At 37.9% G+C, this 20,145-nt stretch overlaps 1 protein-coding gene across 4 annotated transcripts; it reads right to left on the bottom strand.

Annotated features, from left to right (window-relative positions):
• Window positions 1–1,356: 1,356 nt before the first annotated feature.
• On the bottom strand, window positions 1,357–11,886 carry LOC139392622 (tetraspanin-8-like). Of its 4 annotated transcripts, none has more exons than XM_071140726.1 (10): window positions 11,656–11,886; window positions 8,431–8,496; window positions 8,045–8,158; window positions 7,681–7,755; window positions 4,388–4,483; window positions 3,542–3,640; window positions 3,068–3,178; window positions 2,411–2,494; window positions 1,698–1,960; window positions 1,357–1,590 (listed from the first exon to the last, which is right to left on the bottom strand). In XM_071140726.1, exons 1-9 carry the CDS (start codon window positions 11,713–11,715, stop codon window positions 1,832–1,834), a joined length of 834 nt encoding a protein of 277 aa, XP_070996827.1. In that variant the 5' UTR covers window positions 11,716–11,886; the 3' UTR covers window positions 1,357–1,590; window positions 1,698–1,831. The 4 variants fall into 4 exon arrangements, with proteins under 4 accessions (XP_070996827.1, XP_070996826.1, XP_070996830.1 ...); XM_071140725.1 differs by having other exon boundaries at window positions 4,388–4,531; window positions 11,656–11,848; XM_071140729.1 differs by lacking the exon at window positions 2,411–2,494 and having other exon boundaries at window positions 11,656–11,847.
• Between the last annotated feature and the right edge of the window lie 8,259 nt (window positions 11,887–20,145).

The following is a 20,145-nucleotide window of genomic DNA, read 5'->3' as shown; positions in this document are numbered from 1 at the left end:
GGTCAAATATGTGAGGCTTATTTGATCTAATAGTTCCGTGATGTTTAGGCTGTTACAAATGTACTGATATAAGTGGATGCAAGTTACATTCTGGCAACTTTGAGAAAAATCACATAGTTGTGTATCTGCCCTCTCATTGGCTAGAATGTTACAACCTGATCTCGCCTGCCTTTGATCATTGAGGAGATGTATTTCCATTGTTAGAGTGGTCACTATCTAGTCAATATAATAGATAAACATTGGTCTGGTGCTGTGTTTACATATGCATGCTATTTACGTGGAAAAGAGGCCCGGTGCAGGATCTGATAGGGCCAAGTAGTGGAATAGTGGTGAGGTTTTAATGGGTGTAGGATCAGATAGGGCCAAGTAGTGGAATAGTGGGGAGGTTTTAATGGGTGTAGGATCTGATAGGGCCAAGTAGTGGAATAGTGGGGAGGTTTTAATGGGTGTAGGATCTGATAGGGCCAAGTAGTGGAATAGTGGTGAGGTTTTAATGGGTGTAGGATCTGATAGGGCCAAGTAGTGGAATAGTGGTGAGGTTTTAATGGGTGTAGGATCTGATAGGGCCAAGTAGTGGAATAGTGGTAAGGTTTTAATGGGTGTAGGATCTGATAGGGCCAAGTAGTGGAATAGTGGGGAGGTTTTAATGGGTGTAGGATCTGATAGGGCCAAGTAGTGGAATAGTGATGAGGTTTTAATGGGTATAGGATCTGATAGGGCCAAGTAGTGGAATAGTGGGGAGGTTTTAATGGGTGTAGGATCTGATAGGGCCAAGTAGTGGAATAGTGGGGAGGTTTTAATGGGTATAGGATCTGATAGGGCCAAGTAGTGGAATAGTGGGGAGGTTTTAATGGGTGTAGGATCTGATAGGGCCAAGTAGTGGAATAGTGATGAGGTTTTAATGGGTATAGGATCTGATAGGGCCAAGTAGTGGAATAGTGGGGAGGTTTTAATGGGTATAGGATCTGATAGGGCCAAGTAGTGGAATAGTGGGGAGGTTTTAATGGGTGTAGAATCTGATAGGGCCAAGTAGACTGAAAAGAGGAAGAGAGAGGAGAATGAGAGGAGAGAGCAAGTGGAAAAGAGGAAGAAAGAGGAGGAGGAGAGGAGAGAGGAAGAGAGAGGAGAGAGCAGGTGGAAAAGAGGAAGAGAGGAGGAGAGGAGAGAGGAAGAGAGAGGAGGAGAGCAGAGAGGAAGAGAGAGGAGGATGAGAGGAGAGAGGAAGAGAGAGGAGGATGAGAGGAGGATGAGAGGAGAGAGCAGGTGGAAAAGACAAAGGCAGAAAGTGAAATAAGGATGGGGAGAGGACAAAGGTCATTGGAAGAAATGGTTGTCGAATAAAGAAGGACCATAATGTTAAAAGATGCTTGTCCCTTTATTCAAGACACTGTAACCAACACTGAGGCACTACAATGGTTAAATTGTTAAACAGTTGAACAGTAATACTTTGGACAACACAGTAGAGATGTCTAATGTCTAATAATGTCCTGAGTTGTCCTTTCAAGTGTGTTATGAGTATGTACAAAATATGAGTGCATTGCTAACCTGATCCCAGACCTGTTTGTGGTCTTGCCAATGCCAACGGTCGTTCTGCCCCTGAACAAGGCAGTTTAACCCACTGTTCCCCGGTAGGCCGTCATTGTAAATAAGAGGTTGTTCGTAACTGACTTGCCTAGTTAAATAAAGACCATCGTGGCAGTCTGTCATTGCCAAGTCAACACTGTCTTGTTTGGCTTGACACAAATGAGTGACAGGAGTTGTCATGATGGCACAAACAGACTGGCACTCAGACTAGTGCATTGAGTCTCCTTCATAAGAGGACCATTTCATGTCAGACACTCTCTGCTGTGTCACACAGCTCCCTGTATTCAGGTGGTTGAGAGGTGAAGATCACAGGTGGCACATCAACCTTTCTTCTCATCTGGCAGAGTATTGTGATGGCCAGGGCAACTCCAACATCCTGAGGACCAGACACACAGTAACGGTTCAGTCAGGATTGACGGAGCAGGTGACCAGATGCTGAGTGTGATAGATGATGGTTCAATCTAATAGGCCTACACTCGAAAGGTACGGTAAAAATCACTATGGTACAGTGTTGGGGTCGATTCATCCATCATTCAGTTTGCATCCTGACTTTTAGATGTTTTAATTGTTCTTGTTTACTTGTATGTAATGTGTACTGCAATTCAGCTTTTAGCTGCCACATCGGTAATAATTATAATGAACAAATACTACTAAAGTTTTCAATTCAGGTACTTGAAATTCACTTCCTGAATTGAAAAATACATATGAAAAATGACAGACAATTTTCAATTTGGGAATTGACTTTCTATTTATTGAATTTAAAAAACTGAATGGACCCCAACCCTGAAATGGTGAAATAGTACAGACATAGATATGAAATACATACCCATAATGCTGTCAGTGCTACTAATGTTCCTATCATCAGGCTGATTGCATAGCCCATGAAAGGGATCAGGATGGGAAGACATGGCTGAAAATGACAAATAAAGAGTTTGTAAAAAACAAGAGTATCCACTCTGTACTATATCAGAACTTGAACATATAGCTGTTTATTGTATCAATGAGCACTGCAAGACATTTTGAGCAAAATTAAAAACTTTTTAGTTGCACCTTCTTGACAGCAGAGAGAACATTTTTTTTAATTTTAGAGTTCATTTCGTGCAATTCTACACATTTTGACATGGGGTGTAGAGAAAATCTTGCCGTTTTAAAGCAAGTTTGCTGCAATTCTACACATTTTGCCATGGGGTGTAGAGAAAATCTTGCCGTTTTAAAGCAAGTTTGCTGCAATTCTACACATTTTGCCATGGGGTGGTGAGAAATGTATGCAGTTTTTAATATGACATGAGAGTGAGACTGACTAACAACATCATTGGGGACCTCATGGGCGGTAATTCGACCACGATAACAGGTTTAGATAGCTGACCGGTAAACAAATTTAGCCATCTAAAAGATATTATCTGACATGGCCTAGTTGATCTGACGGCCTTCAAAATGGCCGCCAGTTGCCCATCCCTGGTGTAGTGGAATGACATGATTTTACCTCTTTATATACCAGCATGTGTTCATCCATTTCTCCCTTGTGGTCATCATCCTCAGACATATCACTGTTGGGATAGTGAATAACAAATCTTGTATTGTTACCAGGAGCAACCTGAAATAGAATGTGACATGGTTTAAAACAGTGCTTTACTTTAGCTGCATGATTTCTTACTAGGCTGCAGCTTGGCATCCATTATGTGTCTGGTCCAAATGTGTTCTATGGTATTTGTTGGTCTTTTAGAGTATTGTCATGTACATCTTCCTCAGTTTATTTATGGTTGTCTTGTCACTGTCCTCATCATCTGTTTTGTATTATTTTTTTAAATAAAAAATGTATTGCTCTTACCGAAAGACAAGAGATTTCCACTTTCATATTTGAGTGATAATTTATTTAACAGACGGACACATTGAAACCCATCCTCCTCATCATACACATAACAACAGCAACAAGTTAACTTATTTAACACAGACTCACACATTTAAAGTCTGTTGAGTCCTCATCAGAACAGAGACAGGAGAGGGGGATGTCTGTGCCCCAGTCTTGGTAGCCTTGTACGAGCCCACAGCATTTTAACTGAAAGTGAAGGAAACAGAACAACAGACATTTTAAAAACATGATTTACCAGGTATAGTTAAGGCCTAGTCCTGAAAGAACCCTCCATGGAGAAATCTCCAATGAAAGTGTTTTTAGTCCAGGCCTTGATTTACATAATATGGAAAACTGGTCCTAAAGACACACACACATTGAAACAGCACTCTGGGACTTTGAATTGGCACCCTGGGACTTTGAATTGGCACCCTGGGACTTTGAATTGGCACCCTGGGACTGTGAATTGGCACTCTGGGACTGTGAATTGGCACTCTGGGACTTTAAATTGGCACTCTGGGACTGTGACTTGGCACCCTGGGACTTTGAATTGGCACTCTGGGACTGTGAATTGGCACCCTGGGACTTTGAATTGGCACTCTGGGACTGTGAATTGGCACTCTGGGACTGTGAATTGGCACCCTGGGACTGTGAATTGGCACCCTGGGACTGTGAATTGGCACTCTGGGACTGTGAATTGGCACTCTGGGGCATTGAATTGGCACTCTGGGACTGTGAATTGGCACTCTGGGACTGTGAATTGGCACTCTGGGACATTGAATTGGCACTCTGGGACTGTGAATTGGCACTCTGGGACATTGAATTGGCACCCTGGGACATTGAATCGGCACCCTGGGACATTGAATTGGCACCCTGGGACGTTGAATTGGCACCCTGGGACTTTGAATCGGCACAAGCAGAGACCATAAGAAGCATTAAATGAAGGTGACTTACGTTAGTCTGCATGTTGTATAGCCCTTCTAAATCAGTTTGATTCGCTCCACTCAGAGGCATCATCGCTAGATGTTCCTCTCTGGTTAACTCCTCCATCTTGAAATGAATCAAGTTAACGTTGAGTGTTATAGTCACAGCTGAAACCTATAATCAGCTCTGAATTTTGAAAAGGACAGATACAGTACATTGAATTGTCAAGAATCAGATGCATTGCACCATCATACAATAACTTCTCAAATATATTTTTACCAGAACAGCAAATAAACATTGCCTCAAGGTTGAATGAAAGTCACAGCCATGTATATCCCCCCAAGCAGATATCTCGAAGGCCCTGAAAGAACTACAGGTTGACTGATTATGATTTTTCAACACCGATACCGATAATTGGAGGACCAAAAAAAGCCAATACCGATTAATCGGACGATTTTTATATATATATATTTGTAATAATGACAATTACAACAATACTGAATGAACACTTTTATTTTAACTTAACATAATACATAAGTAAAATCAATTTAGTCTCGAATAGATAATGAAACATGTTCAATTTGGTTTAAATAATGCAAAAACAAAGTGTTGGAGAAGAAAGTAAAAGTGCAATATGTGCCATGTAAGAAAGCTAACGTTTAAGTTCCTTGCTCAGAACATGAGAGCATATGAAAGCTGGTGGTTCCTTTTAACATGAGTCTTCAATATTCCCAGGTAAGAAGTTTTAGGTTGCAGTTATTATAGGAATTATAGGACTATTTCCCTCTATACCATTTGTATTTCATTAACCTTTGACTATTGGATGTTCTAATAGGCACTATAGTATTGCCAGCCTGATCTCGGGAGTTGATAGGCTTGAAGTCATAAACAGCTCAATGCTTGAAGCACAGCGAAGAGCTGCTGGCAAACGCAGGAAAGTGCTATTTGAATGAATGCTTAGGAGCCTGCTGCTGCCTACCACCGCTCAGTCAAACTGCTCTATCAAATATAAAATCATAGACTTAATTATAATATAAGAAACACACAGAAATACGAGCCTTAGGTAATTAATGGTAAAATCCGGAAATTATAATTTAGAAAACAAAACGTTTATTCTTTCAGTGAAATACGGAACCGTTCCATATTTTATCTAACGGGTGGCATCCATAAGTCTAAATATTGCTGTTACATTGCACAACCTTCAATGTTATGTCATAATTATGTAAAATTCTGGCAAATTAATTACGGTCTTTGTTAGTAAGAAATGGTCTTCACACAGTTCACAACGATCCAGGCGGCCCAAACTGCTGCATATACCCTGACTCTGCTTGCACAGAACGCAAGAGAAGTGACACAATTTCACACCCTATTAAGACAGTTTATGTAAGTGTTTCCTTTATTTTGACAGTTACCTGTGTATATATATATATATATATATATATATATATATATATATATAGACTACTGTACCTCGTGTTTCCTTTATTTTGACAGTTACCTGTGTATGTATGTATATATATATAGACTACTGTACATCGTGTTTCCTTTATTTTGACAGTTACCTGTGTGTGTGTATATATGTATATATATATATATATAGACTACTGTAGCTTGTGTTTGCTTTATTTTGACAGTTACCTGTGTATATATATATATACAGTGCCTTCCGAAAGTATTCGGCCCCCTTGAACTTTGCGACCTTTTGCCACATTTCAGGCTTCAAACATAAGATATAAAACTGTATTTTTTTGTGAAGAATCAACAAGTGGGACTCAATCATGAAGTGGAATGACATTTATTGGATATTTCAAACTTTTTTAACAAATCAAAAATGGAAAAATTGGGCGTGCAAAATTATTCAGCCCCCTTAAGTTAATACTTTGTAGCGCCACCTTTTGCTGCGATTACAGCTGTAAGTTGCTTGGGGTATGTCTCTATCAGTTTTGCACATCGAGAGACTGAAATTTTTTCCCATTCCTCCTTGCAAAACAGCTCGAGCTCAGTGAGGTTGGATGGAGAGCATTTGTGAACAGCAGTTTTCAGTTCTTTCCACAGATTCTCGATTGGATTCAGGTCTGGACTTTGACTTGGCCATTCTAACACCTGGATATGTTTATTTTTGAACCATTCCATTGTAGATTTTGCTTTATGTTTTGGATCATTGTCTTGTTGGAAGACAAATCTCCGTCCCAGTCTCAGGTCTTTTGCAGACTCCATCAGGTTTTCTTCCAGAATGGTCCTGTATTTGGCTCCATCCATCTTCCCATCAATTTTAACCATCTTCCCTGTCCCTGCTGAAGAAAAGCAGGCCCAAACCATGATGCTGCCACCACCATGTTTGACAGTGGGGATGGTGTGTTCAGCTGTGTTGCTTTTACGCCAAACATAACGTTTTGCATTGTTGCCAAAAAGTTCAATTTTGGTTTCATCTGACCAGAGCACCTTCTTCCACACGTTTGGTGTGTCTCCCAGGTGGCTTGTGGCAAACTTTAAACAACACTTTTTATGGATATCTTTAAGAAATGGCTTTCTTCTTGCCACTCTTCCATAAAGGCCAGATTTGTGCAATATACGACTGATTGTTGTCCTATGGACAGAGTCTCACACCTCAGCTGTAGATCTCTGCAGTTCATCCAGAGTGATCATGGGCCTCTTGGCTGCATCTCTGATCAGTCTTCTCCTTGTATGAGCTGAAAGTTTAGAGGGACGGCCAGGTCTTGGTAGATTTGCAGTGGTCTGATACTCCTTACATTTCAATATTATCGCTTGCACAGTGCTCCTTGGGATGTTTAAAGCTTGGGAAATCTTTTTGTATCCAAATCCGGCTTTAAACTTCTTCACAACAGTATCTCGGACCTGCCTGGTGTGTTCCTTGTTCTTCATGATGCTCTCTGCGCTTTTAACGGACCTCTGAGACCATCACAGTGCAGGTGCATTTATACGGAGACTTGATTACACACAGGTGGATTGTATTTATCATCATTAGTCATTTAGGTCAACATTGGATCATTCAGAGATCCTCACTGAACTTCTGGAGAGAGTTTGCTGCACTGAAAGTAAAGGGGCTGAATAATTTTGCACCCCCAATTTTTCAGTTTTTCATTTGTTAAAAAAAGTTTGAAATATCCAATAAATGTCGTTCCACTTCATGATTGTGTCCCACTTGTTGTTGATTCTTCACAAAAAATACAGTTTTATATCTTTATGTTTGAAGCCTGAAATGTGGCAAAAGGTCGCAAAGTTCAAGGGGGCCGAATACTTTCGCAAGGCACTGTATATATATATATATATATATATATATATATATATGTAGACTACTGTACCTCGTGTTTGCTTTGATATCCATTCACGCACTCCACAAACAGGTATAGGCTGGCCAGTGACATACCTACAGAAAACTACACACACATATTGGAGTTGTCAAGCAAAATCAATACTTAAGGTTCATTCAAACTTATCACGCTTTTTGGGAAACATGTCATGGGGAAAGTGTTGACTGGTTTCAGTTGAGTTGTATGGCATGCCATTACCTATCAGAAAGGAACAGTTTGCAGCAGAGAAGTCAAGCCGGTAGCCAGATCCCAGATCTGTTTGTGCTATATAGCCAACACTTATGATAATTATCCAAGACAAACCAACAGATCTGGGATCAGGCTAACACTTTGAGACAGGTCTCGGTAGGCTTACCAGAACCACAGTCCATTTCTTCTCCTTGCGAGCGCCATAGACCCCAAAGATTGACAGGACCAGGGTTGCTGCTTCTAGGACATACAGAACTACTATACCTGGCAGAATCTCTATCTGTGAATAGGAAGACAAGCCAGACTAATGATATGGCAATTGTGGGTTTATAATCATAATATTACAATGATGCTGCTGGATTCTAGCCTGGTCTCAGATCTGTTTATGCTCTATAGCCAACTCCAATGGTTGTTGTCATGCTAAACACTGTAGGAGTTGGAAAGACAGCACAAACAGATCTGGGACCAAGCTACATGGACACAGCATTATTATAATGAAATCGATATGATATAATTAGTAAATGTAATAGGAGCTATAAAAATAACAATTACTTCTTCTGATTGGTGGAAGTGCCCATGTCCAAATAATGTGATGGCCAGCAAGAGGGTGCTGATGATCTGAAGAGAATACAACACATGATACAATCATTACAATGTACAGGGTATTATACTGAGAATTCTACTGATAATGCACAGTAAAGGTTGATACAGTCATTACAATGTACAGGGTATTATACTGGGAATTCTACTGATAATGCACAGTAAAGGTTGATACAGTCATTACAATGTACAGGGTATTATACTGGGAATTCTACTGATAATGCACAGTAAAGGTTGATACAATCATTACAATGTACAGGGTATTATACTGGGAATTCTACTGATAATGCACAGTAAAGGTTGATACAATCATTACAATGTACAGGGTATTATACTGGGAATTCTACTGATAATGCACAGTAAAGGTTGATACAGTCATTACAATGTACAGGGTATTATACTGGGAATTCTACTGATAATGCACAGTAAAGGTTGATACAATCATTACAATGTACAGGGTATTATTCTGAGAATTCTACTGATAATGCACAGTAAAGGTAGATACAATCATTACAATGTACAGGGTATTATACTGGGAATTCTACTGATAATGCACAGTAAAGGTTGATACAATCATTACAATGTACAGGGTATTATACTGGGAATTCTACTGATAATGCACAGTAAAGGTAGATACAATCATTACAATGTACAGGGTATTATACTGGGAATTCTACAGATAATGCACAGTAAAGGTTGATACAATCATTACAATGTACAGGGTATTATTCTGAGAATTCTACTGATAATGCACAGTAAAGGTTGATACAATCATTACAATGTACAGGGTATTATACTGAGAATTCTACTGATAATGCACAGTAAAGGTTGATACAATCATTACAATGTACAGGGTATTATTCTGAGAATTCTACTGATAATGCACAGTAAAGGTTGATACAGTCATTACAATGTACAGGGTATTATACTGAGAATTCTACTGATAATGCACAGTAAAGGTTGATACAGTCATTACAATGTACAGGGTATTATTCTGAGAATTCTACTGATAATGCACAGTAAAGGTTGATACAGTCATTACAATGTACAGGGTATTATTCTGAGAATTCTACTGATAATGCACAGTAAAGGTTGATACAATCATTACAATGTACAGGGTATTATTCTGAGAATTCTACTGATAATGCACAGTAAAGGTTGATACAATCATTACAATGTACAGGGTATTATACTGAGAATTCTACTGATAATGCACAGTAAAGGTTGATACAATCATTACAATGTACAGGGTATTATTCTGAGAATTCTACTGATAATGCACAGTAAAGGTTGATACAATCATTACAATGTACAGGGTATTATACTGAGAATTCTACTGATAATGCACAGTAAAGGTTGATACAATCATTACAATGTACAGGGTATTATACTGGGAATTCTACTGATAATGCACAGTAAAGGTTGATACAGTCATTACAATGTACAGGGTATTATTCTGAGAATTCTACTGATAATGCACAGTAAAGGTTGATACAATCATTACAATGTACAGGGTATTATTCTGAGAATTCTACTGATAATGCACAGTAAAGGTTGATACAATCATTACAATGTACAGGGTATTATACTGGGAATTCTACTGATAATGCACAGTAAAGGTTGATACAGTCATTACAATGTACAGGGTATTATACTGGGAATTCTACTGATAATGCACAGTAAAGGTTGATACAATCATTACAATGTACAGGGTATTATTCTGAGAATTCTACTGATAATGCACAGTAAAGGTTGATACAATCATTACAATGTACAGGGTATTATACTGGGAATTCTACTGATAATGCACAGTAAAGGTTGATACAGCCATTACAATGTACAGGGTATTATTCTGAGAATTCTACTGATAATGCACAGTAAAGGTTGATACAATCATTACAATGTACAGGGTATTATACTGGGAATTCTACTGATAATGCACAGTAAAGGTTGATACAGTCATTACAATGTACAGGGTATTATACTGGGAATTCTACTGATAATGCACAGTAAAGGTTGATACAATCATTACAATGTACAGGGTATTATACTGGGAATTCTACTGATAATGCACAGTAAAGGTTGATACAGCCATTACAATGTACAGGGTATTATTCTGAGAATTCTACTGATAATGCACAGTAAAGGTTGATACAGTCATTACAATGTACAGGGTATTATTCTGAGAATTCTACTGATAATGCACAGTAAAGGTTGATACAATCATTACAATGTACAGGGTATTATACTGAGAATTCTACTGATAATGCACAGTAAAGGTTGATACAATCATTACAATGTACAGGGTATTATTCTGAGAATTCTACTGATAATGCACAGTAAAGGTTGATACAATCATTACAATGTACAGGGTATTATTCTGAGAATTCTACTGATAATGCACAGTAAAGGTTGATACAATCATTACAATGTACAGGGTATTATACTGAGAATTCTACTGATAATGCACAGTAAAGGTTGATACAGTCATTACAATGTACAGGGTATTATTCTGAGAATTCTACTGATAATGCACAGTAAAGGTTGATACAGTCATTTGTTTCAGAGGAGTTGAGGGATCCATTTCTTCATAACTTCAATAATGCATTTGACCAACGCCATCTACAAATGTTTGTAAGCAGACAGTAAATTGTATTTACATATATTATATCTAGACTAAGAAATAGACTAAGAAATTATACATTATTAAGAAAGGAATAGCTGAAATATTTACTTAGTCAGCTGTTTATAAAAATCGAATATCAGTTATTGACTATCCTAATATTCTGACAAAAACGTGATAACTAAGGTCAGTAGGCCTATTTGAAGATGAGAATAAACATAACTCATGACTTTAAAACATTTAGCAGCGCGAGGATTATACTGATCAAAACCCAGTAGCCTAATTGCAACATTAAATGCATTTCTATTTCATTTGAGTGCTTCTTTCAATACCGGTCTATAGAACAACTCGCTCATTAGTGATGATGAAAGTGGCACTGCTCTTTATTCCGTCGCGTGTAAACTGCAACTCTCACTACTTGCGTTGAAGTAAATATAAATAAATAACCGGCAATAATTACAAAACATTTGCCTGTATTAAAAAACGTTGCTCCTACAAAAAATTGATTTATCAACTCGAATATTAACAGGCCAAAATACTGGACGATAACTTACCCCGATCAAGACACAGATGAAAATGAACGTCCGTTTTACGCAGATATGTATTGTTCCCATTTCTATGTTTGGTTATAATAAAAACAACAGTTTGGATAAGCAGTTCACTTCAGAGTTGGTCTTGCTGAAGCCCAAGATCTTTATGTCCAGAAAATAGATTGTCCGATTCCTTTAACTGTTTCTTCTTCTTCTCAACATGTGTTGACATGCTGCTCAATGGTGTTTTGTGTTATGGGAGGGACTAGCATGAACATTATGTCACTGATGGTTAGAGCTTAGGCATGCATAAAGGGAGGGACTTGACTTATATTTTCTTTAAATGGGCTCTCCCGGAAGTTAGAGAGAGATGTGAACCAGGCAGTAAGATTTGTGGCCAGTTGCCCTGAGTAAACGGCAACCAGTGGAGCACAAACAACATTGTAAACGTTGATCTGTTTATTTATCTTCCCCCACTATTCGTACTACAACTACAGTGCCTTGCGAAAGTATTCGGCCCCCTTGAACTTTGCTACCCTTTGCCACATTACAGGCTTCAAACATAAAGATATAAAACTGTATTTGTTTGTGAAGAATCAACAACAAGTGGGACACAATCATGAAGTGGAACGACATTTATTGGATATTTCAAACTTTTTTAACAAATCAAAAACTGAAAAATTGGGCGTGCCAAATTATTCAGCCCCTTTACTTTCAGTGCAGCAAACTCTCTCCAGAAGTTCAGTGAGGATCTCTGAATGATCCAATGTTGACCTAAATGACTAATGATGATAAATACAATCCACCTGTGTGTAATCAAGTCTCCGTATAAATGCACCTGCACTGTGATAGTCTCAGAGGTCCGTTAAAAGCGCAGAGAGCATCATGAAGAACAAGGAACACACCAGGCAGGTCCGAGATACTGTTGTGAAGAAGTTTAAAGCCGGATTTGGATACAAAAAGATTTCCCAAGCTTTAAACATCCCAAGGAGCACTGTGCAAGCGATAATATTGAAATGTAAGGAGTATCAGACCACTGCAAATCTACCAAGACCTGGCCGTCCCTCTAAACTTTCAGCTCATACAAGGAGAAGACTGATCAGAGATGCAGCCAAGAGGCCCATGATCACTCTGGATGAACTGCAGAGATCTACAGCTGAGGTGTGAGACTCTGTCCATAGGACAACAATCAGTCGTATATTGCCCATGTCCAAATAATGTGATGGCCAGCAAGAGGGTGCTGATGATCTGAAGAGAATACAACACATGATACAATCATTACAATGTACAGGGTATTATACTGAGAATTCTACTGATAATGCACAGTAAAGGTTGATACAGTCATTACAATGTACAGGGTATTATACTGGGAATTCTACTGATAATGCACAGTAAAGGTTGATACAGTCATTACAATGTACAGGGTATTATACTGGGAATTCTACTGATAATGCACAGTAAAGGTTGATACAATCATTACAATGTACAGGGTATTATACTGGGAATTCTACTGATAATGCACAGTAAAGGTTGATACAATCATTACAATGTACAGGGTATTATACTGGGAATTCTACTGATAATGCACAGTAAAGGTTGATACAGTCATTACAATGTACAGGGTATTATACTGGGAATTCTACTGATAATGCACAGTAAAGGTTGATACAATCATTACAATGTACAGGGTATTATTCTGAGAATTCTACTGATAATGCACAGTAAAGGTAGATACAATCATTACAATGTACAGGGTATTATACTGGGAATTCTACTGATAATGCACAGTAAAGGTTGATACAATCATTACAATGTACAGGGTATTATACTGGGAATTCTACTGATAATGCACAGTAAAGGTAGATACAATCATTACAATGTACAGGGTATTATACTGGGAATTCTACAGATAATGCACAGTAAAGGTTGATACAATCATTACAATGTACAGGGTATTATTCTGAGAATTCTACTGATAATGCACAGTAAAGGTTGATACAATCATTACAATGTACAGGGTATTATACTGAGAATTCTACTGATAATGCACAGTAAAGGTTGATACAATCATTACAATGTACAGGGTATTATTCTGAGAATTCTACTGATAATGCACAGTAAAGGTTGATACAGTCATTACAATGTACAGGGTATTATACTGAGAATTCTACTGATAATGCACAGTAAAGGTTGATACAGTCATTACAATGTACAGGGTATTATTCTGAGAATTCTACTGATAATGCACAGTAAAGGTTGATACAGTCATTACAATGTACAGGGTATTATTCTGAGAATTCTACTGATAATGCACAGTAAAGGTTGATACAATCATTACAATGTACAGGGTATTATTCTGAGAATTCTACTGATAATGCACAGTAAAGGTTGATACAATCATTACAATGTACAGGGTATTATACTGAGAATTCTACTGATAATGCACAGTAAAGGTTGATACAATCATTACAATGTACAGGGTATTATTCTGAGAATTCTACTGATAATGCACAGTAAAGGTTGATACAATCATTACAATGTACAGGGTATTATACTGAGAATTCTACTGATAATGCACAGTAAAGGTTGATACAATCATTACAATGTACAGGGTATTATACTGGGAATTCTACTGATAATGCACAGTAAAGGTTGATACAGTCATTACAATGTACAGGGTATTATTCTGAGAATTCTACTGATAATGCACAGTAAAGGTTGATACAATCATTACAATGTACAGGGTATTATTCTGAGAATTCTACTGATAATGCACAGTAAAGGTTGATACAATCATTACAATGTACAGGGTATTATACTGGGAATTCTACTGATAATGCACAGTAAAGGTTGATACAGTCATTACAATGTACAGGGTATTATACTGGGAATTCTACTGATAATGCACAGTAAAGGTTGATACAATCATTACAATGTACAGGGTATTATTCTGAGAATTCTACTGATAATGCACAGTAAAGGTTGATACAATCATTACAATGTACAGGGTATTATACTGGGAATTCTACTGATAATGCACAGTAAAGGTTGATACAGCCATTACAATGTACAGGGTATTATTCTGAGAATTCTACTGATAATGCACAGTAAAGGTTGATACAATCATTACAATGTACAGGGTATTATACTGGGAATTCTACTGATAATGCACAGTAAAGGTTGATACAGTCATTACAATGTACAGGGTATTATACTGGGAATTCTACTGATAATGCACAGTAAAGGTTGATACAATCATTACAATGTACAGGGTATTATACTGGGAATTCTACTGATAATGCACAGTAAAGGTTGATACAGCCATTACAATGTACAGGGTATTATTCTGAGAATTCTACTGATAATGCACAGTAAAGGTTGATACAGTCATTACAATGTACAGGGTATTATTCTGAGAATTCTACTGATAATGCACAGTAAAGGTTGATACAATCATTACAATGTACAGGGTATTATACTGAGAATTCTACTGATAATGCACAGTAAAGGTTGATACAATCATTACAATGTACAGGGTATTATTCTGAGAATTCTACTGATAATGCACAGTAAAGGTTGATACAATCATTACAATGTACAGGGTATTATTCTGAGAATTCTACTGATAATGCACAGTAAAGGTTGATACAATCATTACAATGTACAGGGTATTATACTGAGAATTCTACTGATAATGCACAGTAAAGGTTGATACAGTCATTACAATGTACAGGGTATTATTCTGAGAATTCTACTGATAATGCACAGTAAAGGTTGATACAGTCATTTGTTTCAGAGGAGTTGAGGGATCCATTTCTTCATAACTTCAATAATGCATTTGACCAACGCCATCTACAAATGTTTGTAAGCAGACAGTAAATTGTATTTACATATATTATATCTAGACTAAGAAATAGACTAAGAAATTATACATTATTAAGAAAGGAATAGCTGAAATATTTACTTAGTCAGCTGTTTATAAAAATCGAATATCAGTTATTGACTATCCTAATATTCTGACAAAAACGTGATAACTAAGGTCAGTAGGCCTATTTGAAGATGAGAATAAACATAACTCATGACTTTAAAACATTTAGCAGCGCGAGGATTATACTGATCAAAACCCAGTAGCCTAATTGCAACATTAAATGCATTTCTATTTCATTTGAGTGCTTCTTTCAATACCGGTCTATAGAACAACTCGCTCATTAGTGATGATGAAAGTGGCACTGCTCTTTATTCCGTCGCGTGTAAACTGCAACTCTCACTACTTGCGTTGAAGTAAATATAAATAAATAACCGGCAATAATTACAAAACATTTGCCTGTATTAAAAAACGTTGCTCCTACAAAAAATTGATTTATCAACTCGAATATTAACAGGCCAAAATACTGGACGATAACTTACCCCGATCAAGACACAGATGAAAATGAACGTCCGTTTTACGCAGATATGTATTGTTCCCATTTCTATGTTTGGTTATAATAAAAACAACAGTTTGGATAAGCAGTTCACTTCAGAGTTGGTCTTGCTGAAGCCCAAGATCTTTATGTCCAGAAAATAGATTGTCCGATTCCTTTAACTGTTTCTTCTTCTTCTCAACATGTGTTGACATGCTGCTCAATGGTGTTTTGTGTTATGGGAGGGACTAGCATGAACATTATGTCACTGATGGTTAGAGCTTAGGCATGCATAAAGGGAGGGACTTGACTTATATTTTCTTTAAATGGGCTCTCCCGGAAGTTAGAGAGAGATGTGAACCAGGCAGTAAGATTTGTGGCCAGTTGCCCTGAGTAAACGGCAACCAGTGGAGCACAAACAACATTGTAAACGTTGATCTGTTTATTTATCTTCCCCCACTATTCGTACTACAACTACAGTGCCTTGCGAAAGTATTCGGCCCCCTTGAACTTTGCTACCCTTTGCCACATTACAGGCTTCAAACATAAAGATATAAAACTGTATTTGTTTGTGAAGAATCAACAACAAGTGGGACACAATCATGAAGTGGAACGACATTTATTGGATATTTCAAACTTTTTTAACAAATCAAAAACTGAAAAATTGGGCGTGCCAAATTATTCAGCCCCTTTACTTTCAGTGCAGCAAACTCTCTCCAGAAGTTCAGTGAGGATCTCTGAATGATCCAATGTTGACCTAAATGACTAATGATGATAAATACAATCCACCTGTGTGTAATCAAGTCTCCGTATAAATGCACCTGCACTGTGATAGTCTCAGAGGTCCGTTAAAAGCGCAGAGAGCATCATGAAGAACAAGGAACACACCAGGCAGGTCCGAGATACTGTTGTGAAGAAGTTTAAAGCCGGATTTGGATACAAAAAGATTTCCCAAGCTTTAAACATCCCAAGGAGCACTGTGCAAGCGATAATATTGAAATGTAAGGAGTATCAGACCACTGCAAATCTACCAAGACCTGGCCGTCCCTCTAAACTTTCAGCTCATACAAGGAGAAGACTGATCAGAGATGCAGCCAAGAGGCCCATGATCACTCTGGATGAACTGCAGAGATCTACAGCTGAGGTGTGAGACTCTGTCCATAGGACAACAATCAGTCGTATATTGCACAAATCTGGCCTTTATGGAAGAGTGGCAAGAAGAAAGCCATTTCTTAAAGATATCCATAAAAAGTGTTGTTTAAAGTTTGCCACAAGCCACCTGGGAGACACACCAAACATGTGGAAGAAGGTGCTCTGGTCAGATGAAACCAAAATGGAACTTTTTGGCAACAATGCAAAACGTTATGTTTGGCGTAAAAGCAACACAGCTCATCACCCTGAACACACCATCCCCACTGTCAAACATGGTGGTGGCAGCATCATGGTTTGGGCCTGCTTTTCTTCAGCAGGGACAGGGAAGATGGTTAAAATTGATGGGAAGATGGATGGAGCCAAATACAGGACCATTCTGGAAGAAAACCTGATGGAGTCTGCAAAAGACCTGAGACTGGGACGGAGATTTGTCTTCCAACAAGACAATGATCCAAAACATAAAGCAAAATCTACAATGGAATGGTTCAAAAATAGAACGGCCAAGTCAAAGTCCAGACCTGAATCCAATCAAGAATCTGTGGAAAGAACCGAAAACTGCTGTTCACAAATGCTCTCCATCCAACCTCACTGAGCTCGAGCTGTTTTGCAAGGAGGAATGGGAAATATTTTCGGTCTCTCGATGTGCAAAACTGATAGAGACATACCCCAAGCGACTTACAGCTGTAATCGCAGCAAAAGGTGGCGCTACAAAGTATTAACTTAAGGGGGCTGAATAATTTTGCACGCCCAATTTTTCCATTTTTGATTTGTTAAAAAAGTTTGAAATATCCAATAAATGTCGTTCCACTTCATGATTGTGTCCCACTTGTTGTTGATTCTTCACAAAAAAATACAGTTTTATATCTTTATGTTTGAAGCCTGAAATGTGGCAAAAGGTCGCAAAGTTCAAGGGGGGCAAATACTTTCGCAAGGCACTGTATTTGCTCATTAAAACCCTGGACATATATGATAATATAACTCTGGAAATGTCTGTATCTTTATGAAACCTTTGTGTTGTTTACTGTTTATTTCTAATAGTTTGTTGTTGATGTTGTTTTTTGTTTCTTCTCACTTTCTTTATTGTTTATTTCACTTGCTTTGGCAATGTAAACATATGTTTCTCATGCCAACAACACCCCATTAAAGAGAGAGAGAGAAGTAAGAACTCATACAGCACTTATTGTCTGCTCTTCTATCTGTTGTCTTGGCAGAACAAAGCATCATACCTCAGGAACCCAGACTCCAGAGGTCCAGTCCAGAGCAAGGAGGCCTGAGTGAACATGAAATCACATATTCAGCCATTTCTGGACAACTATGACCTCACCACTTGCGTCCAAAATGGCACCCTATTCCTTAGTGCTCTATAGGCCCTGGTCAAAAAGTAGTGCACTATATAGGGAATATAGTGCTATTTGAGAAGCAGCCCCATTGGGTCTCTAGGAATCCAGAGAAGGGCCAAGTGTTAAGCAATGTCAATGTCAATGCAACCCCGCAAAACATCTGGAGCACATTTTGTACAGAGGAAGATAGTAATGGAACAGACTCAAGCATATGATAGTAATGGAACAGACTCAAACATATGATAGTAACAGAACAGACTCAAGCATATGATAGTAATGGAACAGACTCAAGCATATGATAGTAATGGAACAGACTCAAGCATATGATAGTAATGGAACAGACTCAAGCATATGATAGTAATGGAACAGATTCAAGCATATGATAGTAACAGAACAGACTCAAGCATATGATAGTAATGGAACAGACTCAAGCATATGATAGTAACAGAACAGTCTCAAGCATGTGATAGTAATGGAACAGACTCAAGCATATGATAGTAACAGAACAGACTCAAGCATATGATAGTAACGGAACAGACTCAAGCATATGATAGTAACAGAACAGACTCAAGCATATGATAGTAACGGAACAGACTCAAGCATATGATAGTAATGGAACAGACTCAAGCATATGATAGTAATGGAACAGACTCAAGCATATGATAGTAACGGAACAGATTCAAGCATATGATAGTAACAGAACAGACTCAAGCATATGATAGTAATGGAACAGACTCAAACATATGATAGTAACAGAACAGACTCAAGCATATGATAGTAATGGAACAGACTCAAGCATATGATAGTAATGGAACAGACTCAAGCATATGATAGTAATGGAACAGACTCAAGCATATGATAGCAACGGAACAGATTCAAGCATATGATAGTAACAGAACAGACTCAAGCATATGATAGTAATGGAACAGACTCAAGCATATGATAGTAACAGAACAGTCTCAAGCATGTGATAGTAATGGAACAGACTCAAGCATATGATAGTAACAGAACAGACTCAAGCATATGATAGTAACGGAACAGACTCAAGCATATGATAGTAACAGAACAGACTCAAGCATATGATAGTAACGGAACAGACTCAAGCATATGATAGTAATGGAACAGACTCAAGCATATGATAGTAATGGAACAGACTCAAGCATATGATAGTAACGGAACAGATTCAAGCATATGATAGTAACAGAACAGACTCAAGCATATGATAGTAATGGAACAGACTCAAGCATATGATAGTAATGGAACAGACTCAAACATATGATAGTAACAGAACAGACTCAAGCATATGATAGTAATGGAACAGACTCAAGCATATGATAGTAATGGAACAGACTCAAGCATATGATAGTAATGGAACAGACTCAAGCATATGATAGTAACGGAACAGATTCAAGCATATGATAGTAACAGAACAGACTCAAGCATATGATAGTAATGGAACAGACTCAAGCATATGATAGTAACAGAACAGTCTCAAGCATGTGATAGTAATGGAACAGACTCAAGCATATGATAGTAACAGAACAGACTCAAGCATATGATAGTAACGGAACAGACTCAAGCATATGATAGTAACAGAACAGACTCAAGCATATGATAGTAAC

This window comes from Oncorhynchus clarkii, chromosome 33, assembly GCF_045791955.1.
Source record: "Oncorhynchus clarkii lewisi isolate Uvic-CL-2024 chromosome 33, UVic_Ocla_1.0, whole genome shotgun sequence".
In the NCBI taxonomy this organism is placed as follows: Eukaryota; Metazoa; Chordata; class Actinopteri; order Salmoniformes; family Salmonidae; genus Oncorhynchus; species Oncorhynchus clarkii.
Note: the sequence above shows the minus strand (reverse complement) of the source record. Positions and strands in the feature narration are given on the sequence as shown.

Coding starts and splice junctions, on each gene's coding strand:
- LOC139392622 (XM_071140725.1), bottom strand. CDS start 11,715: ATGGGAACAATACATATCTGCGTAAAACGGACGTTCATTTTCATCTGT. Junction 8,497..11,655: donor TCATCTGTGTCTTGATCGGG/GTAAGTTATCGT, acceptor TATTCTCTTCAG/ATCATCAGCACCCTCTTGCT. Junction 7,756..8,044: donor AGAAATGGACTGTGGTTCTG/GTAAGCCTACCG, acceptor ATGTGTGTGTAG/TTTTCTGTAGGTATGTCACT.